The sequence below is a fragment of the Mustela putorius genome, unplaced genomic scaffold, assembly GCF_011764305.1.
Source record: "Mustela putorius furo isolate JIRA1106 unplaced genomic scaffold, ASM1176430v1.1 tig00003983_pilon_pilon_pilon, whole genome shotgun sequence".
Taxonomy (NCBI): Eukaryota; Metazoa; Chordata; class Mammalia; order Carnivora; family Mustelidae; genus Mustela; species Mustela putorius.
This window is the reverse complement of record NW_025422123.1, coordinates 13084805-13096912: the sequence shown is the minus strand read 5'-3', so window position 1 is coordinate 13096912 and position 12108 is coordinate 13084805. Positions and strand designations below refer to the sequence as shown.

At 37.4% G+C, this 12108-nt stretch overlaps 1 protein-coding gene across 7 annotated transcripts in view; it reads right to left on the bottom strand.

The window, feature by feature from the left end:
- Positions 1-198: 198 nt before the first annotated feature.
- Positions 199-12108, bottom strand: part of SLC25A27 (solute carrier family 25 member 27) — a 32838-nt gene continuing 20928 nt past the window's right edge. For 3 of the 7 annotated variants that reach the window (XM_013061666.2, XM_004739759.3, XM_004739757.3), the window contains one exon: positions 7232-7538. In XM_013061666.2, coding sequence (XP_012917120.1) covers positions 7467-7538 — 72 coding nt within the window. In that variant the 3' untranslated portion in view covers positions 7232-7466. Of the gene's footprint in view, positions 7539-12108 lie in introns of all 7 variants that reach the window. The other 4 variants (XM_045071032.1, XM_013061674.2, XM_045071031.1 and 1 more) reach the window with 2 other exon arrangements.

The following is a 12108-nucleotide window of genomic DNA, read 5'->3' as shown; positions in this document are numbered from 1 at the left end:
GGCAGACAGAGATCACAAGTAGGCAGAGAGTGAGGAGGAAGCAGGTTCCCCACTGAGCAGAGAGCCTGATGCGGGGCTCGATCCCAGGACCCTGGGACCATGACCCGAGCTGAAAGTAGAGGCTTTAACCCACTGAGCCACCCAGGTGCCCCCTACGCTTACTTTTTAATGGCAGTTGTCTTTGAGCATTTCTGGAACCTATCATGGGACTGAGGCAATAAATACTCACTGAATGAATAAATAAAAGAATCATTTGATTTCTTTAAAAAGATTTTTAACCTGATATACTCATCCTTGAAAATTCAGTTTAGTTTCATTTTCCAGATCTTCTTTAATTAATGCTTTATACTCATGTTAGAAGAAAAACAAACATTTGATTTAAAACCATCTAGCAAGATCTAGCTCTTAAGTCCTCTTCCCCTATTATTCACCCAGGTTCAATTGATTATTCTCTGCCTTTTATAAACTTCTGTTACATTTAGTATTTATAACATATATTGATCATATCATGCAATGGTTTACTATTTCTTCTTCCTACCAGAACATGAATTTCTTGAAGGCAAGAACTCCTCTCATTTATTTTAATATTCTCAGTGTCTAGCACAATATGGGACTTTTAATCAACATGCAATAAATGTTTAACAAGAAAATAAGTAGATTATCTGGCACTGTGCCATTTATGGTAAAAGGAAGCTGTTCATTATAAAATGGTTTTATTATCATCTGGATTTGTTTGATCATCCCATGGAATAATGGAAATTTCAATTTTCTGTATCAGCTCAAGCAATATAACCAAACTTACAGAGACCACAGGGTTGTAGACAGAGTAAATGACTTGTTTTCTATCAAACTTGTCCCTCAACCTCCTTCCATGGCCCAGGGCCCTGGATAATCAGGGCATATCATTCAGCCATTATGGGCTAAGAGCCTGTTCCTCCCATTTTCCCAGATATTTCCAATGTCCCACTTCTTCCGTGTCTGGGAGAGATAGCTTTACTTGCTCTGCATTGCTGTACTGCTGGACATGCCGGAACTTAAAAAATCAGACCACTGCACGTGAAGATTAAGCTCCTGCTACCACCAACCATCTCTAGAACCTTTCCATCACCCCCAACTTTGCACCTATAAGACACTGACTTCTCATTCTCTCCTATTCCAGCCCATAGAAAGTATTCTACTTTGTGTTTCTAGTAATTTCTTTGTGTTTCTAGTTGTCTCATATACATAGGATCATACAATATGTGTCTATTTTGTGTCTTATTTCACTCAGCATATTGTTTTCAAGATTCATCCATGTTCTAGCATGTCTCAGAATTCCCATGCTTTTTAAGGCAGAATAATATTCTATTATCTGTATGTGTATATATATGTAAATATATATACACATATACATATGCATACAGCACATTTTGTGTATCTGTTCATACTTTGATCTATCTATGGGCATTTGGATTTCTACCTTTTGGCTATGTGAAAAATGCTGAAAAATGACACTGGTATACAACTCTCTGTCCCAGTCCTTGCTTTCAGTTCCTAGCCTGTTTACCTACAAGCGGACAGCTGGGTCACATGATAATGCTACGTTTAATTTTTTGAGGAAACCTTATACTGTTTTATATAGTAGCTGCAGTATTTTACATTCTCACCAGCAATGCCCAAGGGTTCCAATTTCTCCATATTCTCACCAATGCTTGTTATTTTCTGTTGTTGTTGTTGTTGTTAATAGCCGTCCAATAGGTATGAAGTAGTACTCATGAATTTTTTTGCATCTATGTTCCTAAGAGACATTGGTCTGTAGTTGTCTTTTTTTATAAATGGGTTTAAGCATTTTGGACGATAAGTAAAAAAACAAACAAACAAACAAACAAAAAAAAAAGAATGAGAAGTCAAGGCTGTCCTGAGGTTTCTTGGCTGCATTAGTGAGTTTGTAGTGCAACAGAGAATCCCAGAGCAGGACCAGATTTTAAAGGGCAGGGAAGAAGGATTTGTACAATATTTTTTGTACAAATATTTTTGTACAATATTTATACAGAAGCTTGTATGATATTTGTACAAAATTTGTGCAACAGTTTTTGTAATAGTGGGAGATGTCAGTTCACAAGGACTGTGGCCATCCTGGAGGAAGTATATAGTTGACAACTGAGAAAACATGCCTAAAGCCTGAGAACTGTGTAAGGGCCAAAAACACAGAAAATGGCAACATCTCCCATTTACTGAGCAATGGTGAATGTTTGGGAATTACCAGTGTAAGTGTAGTAGCTGAAGTCACAGAACTGCGGGACTCTTCCTAGAAAAAGAGAGTGAAAAAGGACCAAAGGGCCAAGAATAGAACCTCAAAGAACCGAAATTTAAGTACAATGCAGCAAAGAAATGGCCAAGAGACTGAAAAATAGTAAGCAAGAGGAGGGAAAAGTATGATGGAAATCCAAGTAGAATTTGGTATTCAAAAAGGAGAACAATTCTTCAGTGTTTCAAGGAATTCCAGTGTTACCTTCCTCCTCTATCCTCAGTCAGGGAGATGTCCATCACTGTAATTACCAGTTGTCGATCTTTATTAGTCACAGCAGAACTAGATTAATAGGACTGGATTAAATGCAAAAATGGAGTTATTATAAATTAATGAATTTATATTGACACGGCACAAGGATTCTTTTTTTGCTAATGTAAAGGTTTAAAATCTGATACCTAAATTAAGTCCGCTTCTATTTCAATTGTGAAAAATAAAGATTAAAGCTTAAAAATTATCTCTAGATTTGTTATGACCATTTTCACTTAAAAATACATCAGGATGAAACCATACCAGGACAAAACAAAACCTTTCACAATGAATCAGGCATTCTTAAAGATTTATTTTAAAAATCAGGATAATGCACTATATTTACTCACATATATTCCTGTTACCAGATATTTTCAGCAAACAGACATCTTTAAGCATCTTCATCTGCTTTTATCAAACCTTCAAAGTCGCTCCTGCTGCTGTTGACAATCACAGCAGCCTGTTGGGGGTAAAGTATGGGGAGAGAAAAATAATCACGTATTCTTCACAATTCAGAAATAATAAAACAATTGAGTGGGTAAATGTGCATTTGTATGCTACCAATGAAGGCCAAAATAGTGATGTAACTTTCATACACACTGTAAAAGGAAGAATAGTATAACCTGGTCACATTATTAATTATTAACTAATTAATAATATTAATATTTTGTATTAACCTATTATATTCTCAATTTTTTGTGGAATACTTCTTAACATTATAACAATTACATATGTTAAGCACACATGATCTTTTGAAAATGCAGTTAAGCAGCTAGTATGGTAAAGAATCTCATGAAATCACATGTTACTAACCCAGCATAATTATTCTGAAGGTAGGACAAAAACAACATAGGACTTTATCATGTGTGCAGAAATGTTTTTCTCTCTCCACCCCCTAAAAAAAATCTCTGAATGCAACAAATACCTCCTGAGCAGCTTCTGTTTGAAGTTTTAAGGGAAACAGATGTATGACAAGGTCCTTGCTTGCAAGCAATTCATTCTGTATGGGAGAAGCAGGCATAAATCCATATATACAGACACATATCCTCAGTAGGGAAAGCAGTAGGAGCAGAGAGGTGTTGAAAATGTGGAAGTCTTCTGAGATCATTCTAGATACTAAAGTAGGCTTTAACCCAAAAATGAGCATGAATGGGGGGCGGGGAGTGATGGGAGCAGAGTTAGGTGGGGAGTACCGCAGGAACACTGCATGAGAAGCAGCCAAGTGAAGAGCATCCCCAGAGAACAAAGTGGAGCACTGCATTTGCAAGGAGGTTGAGTGCAGGTATGTAGCGAAATGCAAAGAGTAGGAACATGGCTTGGAGTCAGAATGAGAAGTTCCTGGGCGTGGTATTAAAAATTTTCATTTTTATTGTATATGAGGAGTTGTTGAAGGCAAGAACTTAGTAACATGTCCAGAGTTGTCTGAACCAAGAGGACGCCACTACTCTGTGAGGCAGGATTTTCTTGTGAGACAGGCCACCCATATAAAAAAGTTTGTGTTATACTTTAAGGCCTGCATAAACCTTAACTGAGTTTCAGATATGAGAAGTTAATCAAATCCAGGGAAAAGCATATCCCCACACATTTTTTTAAACCCTCTTTTCTTTCCCCATGACATCAATATAATGCCCACCTTCAAGAATATGCAAGTTAAGATTCTAGAGGATTCTAGAGTTCAGTCATTTCATAATATAAAGAAATGGAAATAAAGAGAAATGGAAGGACTTGCTAATACTTCTGCTAGTCCCGAATTAGATAGAATTTAGATAGATAGAATTAGATAGATTAATTAGAATTCAGGCTCAATCTGTCCTCCACATTACCAGGCATTTAATAATAATATATATTTGTTTGGTAATCATTTTTAAAGAGTCCTGGTTTAACTGGAGGGAAGAGAATTAATTACCTCCCTTCAATTTTTTAACCATCATGTATTAAATTAAAATACACATTTTACCTCAGGGAGGTTCTGAAGGAATCTGTTTTCATTAACAAGAGGAACATATAAACTATTTCAGATGTAAATATACGGTTGTGCTTAAAAAGGTGAAGACAGAACAGCTTTTTTTTTTTTTTACATTTAAAATCTCTCTGAATTATTTCCTTTTTTTCCTTAGCAAAGTGAAATAAATTTCAGACTAGTCTATGATAGATTCTTGAAATAATGAAGACAAAACTGACTTATGTTATATATAATTGTAATTAATTTTTGTTGCATACCTAACAGCAAAGAAATGCTACTAATGAGAGTAAATATTTATATAAAAATAAGACATGGTCTTACCATTAGCAGCTTATAATGAACTGGGACATGGAGCATTTGATAGACTCTTTATTCCTTACTAAAAGCACATTTAAGATAGGTTATCTCTATTTAGATAGGTATGTTAATTCCCTTATACATATAAAAACAATTGTATATAACTAAAAATAACTATTTTTCAATGAGAAAAAAATCATTCAGAAGAGAAAAATGTGGAAGCTAAGCAAAACCAACTTAAATGCTAGGTATTCATTAGTGAGGATAAAGAGTATATTTAGTAGTATTATAATCAACAAGTGAGATTGAAATGGTTAAGTCTTTTAGTATGGATACAAAATTACTGAAATTTTTACTCTTATTTATTGTGGATTATTTTGAAGAGGATCAAGATGATTTTAAGTTGGCAAAGACAGATCAAAATTCCAAGACACATTAATGGATATGACTTCACTGGAAAAATATGAAATGTGAAGAGACATATGTTTAGATATAAAGGATTTGATCAGATGGTGGTTCTTCAGGCTCAAGCTAAGGTGTGGTGACTCCATTCTAAAATTTGTGTTGAAGACAATTCAAATTTATTTAAAATGTGTAAGACAGAACAATGCTATAGAGAAAAATCTGGTTTTGGAAGATTCAAGAGCACTGGACTGGGTTGTTGTGAAGATAACAAAGTATTGACTATGTACCTAATTCGTATATAGCAACTCCCACTAATAATAATAATAATAGTTAGAAAGTCTATATTTTTATCCAGGCTCTGCTATGAAGTAACCTATGAGCATAAGCAGCTCTACCTCTCCGGGCCTCTGTTTCATAACATGTAAAATGAGAGGGTTAAACCAGATGATCCCAAGGAGTCACTTTAGGTTAAAAAATTCCAACTATTCATGTTAAATCCAGATATCAAGGAACAGTCTCAGTAATTAAAAGCAGTGTTTTCACCCCATGCCCCTTGAAGAATAAAGCTAAATAAATTTTTTTGTGGTCCAGTTGGTATATTTTGATCCAATCTTTACTTAATTTTAAAGGTTATAAAACATGAAAACCCAAAGAGTTCCCAAAAGTGGTCCCAGTGCAGAACATGTGGGGATTTAAATACATATTATTTTAAATATATTTAACAACACAATTCTTACAGATTGACAGATGGAATGGAAAAGTAGACCACCAACAGATTTTGGTTGAACTCCACATTCTGAAAATTCCATAGAAAAACAACAAGCCACTGCATATTAGTACATCACATTAAAATATATTCTAAAGTATAATTCCCCTTTTAAATGGCAGTGATTATACAGTAGTGCAACCACAGGGCACATGTAAACTTTTTTTGTTCAACATCATCTATGTCCATAACAAACTCTGGTTAACTCCAAGGTGTTTCTTGGGTCTAAGCTTTTTGAGCTTTCCTACATTGGCAGTTACAGCCTCTACCCACAACTCTATCCATCCCTCCAGAAATGCCCACTGTCTGAGGTTGGGGGAACAGGTGGCATACAGGTCAATCTGAAGAAATCTCTCACCTTTCTAAAATAAGAAAATGGGTTTGATTCCATGATTGGAGACATAAATGTACACCATAGGCAGTTTATACTTATCACTATTTAGGCAAGAAACTTTGTCAAAACTGGGTAAGATTCAGGATAGAGACATCTTCAAGGGTGATTTCTGAGTTCGCTCCCTCTCTCTCTGGCCCTTAGTGTTAGGGAAGGAGATGAGAAAGGATGCCTGTCCAAATTGGCTGACCTCATCTCAGCCTTGCTTTGGAAATGCCCCGGAAAGGCTGATAATAACGGGTTACTTTATGAACGGGACCTACCCACCTAAGCTTTAATCAAACAAGCAGCATTTTTTATATATCGAGCTTCTTGGGGGCTAGCGGCAAACTCTAGTTGCAACAGCGTATGTAACACAGCACACTCTACTTGGTGTTCATCAAGACTCATGTGGCTGTCGGGAAGTCCTTAGCATGTGCAGTAGAGTGCTAGCCAATAATAAAGACCTAACCGAAGATGGGACACTGACAGAAAGAAGCTTCTCTCCTGGAAATCCAAACATCATCTCAACTTGATGTTTTTCATCCTCTTGGCAAGAAAAGGTACATCAACTTCCTTCACTACTAGGGAAATTAAAAATGTTTATTCATGAATTTTCATTCACCTCCCTTTAATTTACAGTATATGCACTTTAACAACAGAAAAAGGAATCATCAAATTTCCATTGAACATACTGACAACAGTTCAAATATATTTCTGAATCACTATGTATGTATGTGTTCTTCCAGATTCCTGTAGTCTACTTCAGGGCTGAGATGCTGTCTCCCTTTTGGCACCTCTAAGTAGGCTCCTCAGCATAGAAAAGCATCTCAAAGGTCAAATCTTCTCTCGTAAGATGAGTGCTCAGCATTCAAATCTTCTTGAAAATTCTGTGCCAGGTCTCATTGGGTAGCCTTGTGTAATCCAACCAGATTGCTTTTGAACAAAAAGAGGAGTCAAAGAGAACTTGGGTTTCCAGAGAAAAATAAAGTGCTGCCCCTATAAATCACAGTCTTTGTGGAGTAAGGTGTCTTCCTAAAGAGGTAGAAATAATAGGGGTGTGTGTTGTAGATGCCCACATTTCAATGATACTGAACACTGTATCTTTAAGGGCTGCATCTTTAAGGGCTTAAAATGGACTGACTCCACTCATCTCTCTGATTTTTTCATAAGTAAGCCAGAACACCAGTGACCAAGGGGTCTGAAAGATTAACCAAAGAAGTTAGTGCATATTTCAAATATTATGAATATTCTACATTTATGCATTCATACATCTCTGAATGACAAAGTCATTTTGAATCCACTTAGGCTGAAAATAAATATTTTGGTATTTCACCTTTATAGAGCACTTTATAATTAACAAAGTATTTTCATGTCTTATTTCTCATAGATTTCTCTGAACACTTTACAACAGAAAGGAAAGGTAATGATACCCCTATTTTACAGATGAGAACACTGAGGCTTAGCAATCAAAAAGCTATCAACATGTTGTAGAGCTAAAAAACAGGCTTCTGGCTTGCATTCCAGGGTTCCTTCTACTGAACCCTTCCCTGCTAAGAGGCTGGGACTCGGCATGCCTGAATTCTAGGCTGGGCTCCTCTGTGTGTAGATTGTAAAGCGTGACAAGGAGTCAGTTTAAGAACTTGCAAGTGAAGATGAAAGATTATCCTTTGAGAGTTAGATCAGAAGCTCAACACCTGATGTATTACAAAGTGGTTATAAAATTTAATATAAAATATTAAATTATAAAATATAAAATAGGGAAAAGAGTTTCCAGTTCAGAAAGACTTGACTAACTTGAATAAAGGTCTAACCACATCAAAAGGAATTATAAGGGGATGAGGGCTTTTCAACAAAGGAAGATAAAAACATCCAAGACAAAGAAGGAAGTAGCAGAGGAAACACTGGAAGTATCATCAGAGGAGGGGTATTTTGGATCCAGGTCCTGTCTGGTTTGGTTCATAGGTGACAGGTAATATTGATCAGAAAGAAACTATCCAACTAGAGTCAAAAAAGAAGCTTGAGCAATTAGAATATAAAATATATTTGGTTAGAGAGTTTGTGAAGCAATATTTATGTACTGTGTTTGGAAATATTGAGTGTGTTATATTGGGAGACTGAGACTTTACCAGTGGATTTAGGAGAACACATGTTGGTTAGTTAACCATATGGGAGACATGGACAAAATAAAGAATATGAAAAATGAAGTGAACCAGTGATATAACTGCCATCAGATCAAGGAATAGAGGTCTCAGCTAAGAGTGGATTATATAATCCTTCCTAGCTACTCGGGTGGTCAGGCTTCTGTAGGCAAATGAAGTAAATATTAATCAGTGAGTGAGCAAAGCAAGGTCACAACTATCCTTACCTAGTAGGAGGGACTGGGGTTGAGTTTTAGTTGGGTTATGAATAGAAGTTAAACAGGGAGATCAAACAGCCAATAACGGGGGGAGTATACGAATGGCATACACTGAGTCTCTGTTTTTTTCTTCCCTAGCATAGTTACACTGCTGTAAATAATGCAAGTGTATGACTCCGTGTTGTCTGCTGTGGTCTGCCTGTTGCCATAACTGCTGGAAAAACAAGAGTCCTTCTCCATGCCTTTTACTGTGGGGCTGAACATTAAGGGCTCTTGGGTATTCTTAAATACTAAGATTACAAATAAGCTCTTCCTGTTATTATTCCGTGTGTAGTAAGCAAACTTCTGATTATAACTTGCCTTCACAGATGACTTGAATTTAGGAGGAAGCACACTGTTGAGAGGACTTTAGCCTCTGGATCACTTGCCAAGTGTGTTTCTCAATGTGAATGAGCCAATGCTGATCATCAGTTTCAGTGAGTTCAGTTGAGGGTGAAATCTGTATTTGCAAGACCAGTTTACTTGGAAGTGCCCATAACTCAGCTTTTAAGGTCATGGTCATGTACTGTGACACATCAACAAGGTAGTGCCACCCTGGCGACCTTTGGTGGTTAGCCAGCCTTTCTCTGCATCATCTCTTTACCACTACACACTGTCCCTTTCCCCTGACAACTTTTATAGCCAGCCGCAGGATCTCAAGACATTCTGCACATTGTATTAGTTAGGAGCATGGGTTTAGAACTCAACAGACCTGGGGTCTGTTCCCAGCTCTGCCACACACCGGCTGTATGAACTTGAGCAAGTTTCTTATACTTGGAGCCATGGTTTTCTCATCTGAAAAATGAGGATAACACCACCTGTTTTACTGGGCTCTTACAAGACTTAAAAACAAAAAAATATGTGTAAACAGCTTAGTACAGTGTCTATCATACATGAAGTACTCTCTTTTTTTCACTTATACTTCCCGAGTCTCATGCATAAAGAGAATGGGTCAAACTGTCTCAGTATTCCTTTGTCTTATTCTCCCTGTCCTCATACCTCTTGACTCTGATTCTGTTTTCCATCACTGGTCTCACCATCCTTATAGTCTTTCACACTAGAAATATGAAAGTCCCATTTCCTCCCTTTCCTCCCCCATCAGCTACACAGAGTCCATTACTAAATCCTGTGGAGTTAACCATAAATGGCCCTAGAATCTGCCTTCTCTCCATTTTTATAATCATTTTCATGTTAGACTACTGCCAACACTTCCTTTCTTGGGTTCTAGCTTTCAGTGTATCTTCTACATTGCTGCCAAAGTAATCCTGTACCCAAACAAACCTTAGTACTTTGCTCCCACTATTAAACAGCTGCTTGCTGACTACAGGTTCCACCTAAACCATTAAACTTGCCCCCACAAGGTCCTTCTTAACCTGGTCCTTAACTTCTTCTCTAGAATTTTGCCCCACCACATCCTCTCTGAGGACCTGTTCTCCAGCTACACTGAATTTTCTGCGGTTGTCCAAACCTACTGGGTACACACATGACTTGATGCCTGTGTTCACATTGCTCCTTCATGCCTTTCTTGTTAAATGCCGACTGGTCTTTCAAAGCTCGGATCAGACATCATCTCTGTGAAAGACTTTGTGACTTCCTAAACAGGTAAAGCCAATGTTTACTTTACTACCCATGTTCTCACCATGTTTTGTTCACCACGAGTGGAGCATTTAATACAACCTGCTCACAAAGACCATGTCCTCTGGAGCCTGGGTTTGATTCCCTGACTTGATAAAGTAGTAACCAGCTAAACTGGCTGAGTTATTTAGATGTTTTAAACTTTTGTTCCTCCTCTGTAAAAGAGATATGATAATAACCTACTGAAGAGATTGTTGGGAGAATTCAGTGAGGTAAGCCATGAAAATGATTAGCACAGTGTTGGTGCTAATACCAAGTGATTTAATAATATTGGCTTTATTATGTCTATAATTTTAACTACTTACATGTCTATCTTTTCTATCCTTTTATAAGCTGCTCTCGTGCAAAACATCTTATTCCTTAGTGCCATCAGCACTTGTGATATGCAGGCCAAATCAAAATTTTCCTTTCCATTAAGAAATATCCACAGATTTGAGATAATTTCAAGGTATAACCAAGACAATCAAAATAAGGTTTTACACTTGGGTACACATTTGCTTCAGATATTGCTAAGGGCTTTGGCTATTAACTCCATGTTTATGGATACCCACTATTGCTTGGTGCTGTCATTTATTCCCAGAACTTCAATTCCTTTCTGTATGCAGATGGTGCTCACCTCTAAAGCTCCACCCCCATATGCTCTGTAAGATCCAGATCAACATATGAAGGAGCCATTTAGAATCTGTTCTTAGATGTCCTACAAATACCCAAAACTCAACAAATTTAGGACTAAGCTTGCTATTCTACCACAGGATCTTCCCTACAAATGATCCCATGTTAGGAAATTACATCATCTGTTGCTCAGGTTGGGAATCTAGGAATGAAGTCCAACTTTCCTTGTCTCCTCTGACAAATTTCCCCTCCCCATCCAGTCATGCTTCTAGCTCCTTGCTACTTCCCCTAGATTATTTTTTGAATCTGTCTTTTTCTGTCCTCCTTGTCATACTTTCATGCACGCTATCATTATGTCTCACCTACTACTACTCCGGGCCTTTCCCCAACCCACACTGCAGCTGGAATGATCTTTTTAAAAACACACACGTCATCAAACTGGTGCCCTTCACTCTTATGGGTCTTATAGCCCTTCCCAAACTGGCCTCTACCTCTCTCTGGCCTCACCTTGTGCCTCTTTCCTCCATGTCTCCATGCCTTGGCCTGTGGGTTTCCTTCAATTCCCTGAACTCATCAAGTTTTCTGTCCACTCCAACTGTTCCCTCTACCTAGAATGTTTTTTCCTGCTCTTTTTACCTGGCAAATCCTACTCATTCTTCAGACTCAATTTTAGAGCCCATTCTCCATGGAGCTGCTCCTGATCTCCAAGCGTAGGCTTTATGTGCTTGCTATATATTTTCATAGCACCAGGCACTTTGCCTGACCACTCATCACTTCTAGTTTTGTATTCAGTGTCTGGCTTTTCCAAGCTAGAAGCTCCAGCACTACAGCAGCACTACAGACTCTTCTGTTCATCCCCAAGCCAGGCACTGGGTACAGGGCTTTGCGTGGCATAGGTGCTCAATTAATGTTATGATATTGTGTAGAGCGTTGATTGTTGGAATTTCTAAACCCATGACTCGTTCAGTCTTTCAAATTTGTTCTACCTTACAAAATACTTGAGTACCTTATTTGTATTATGTATCTTATGTTACTTGAATAAGTCTATTTAATTCTACATCTTAGTTTACCTCAGTAAAAAGTAATATACAGATCAAATAAAAATGACATAATGCTTTCTTACCAA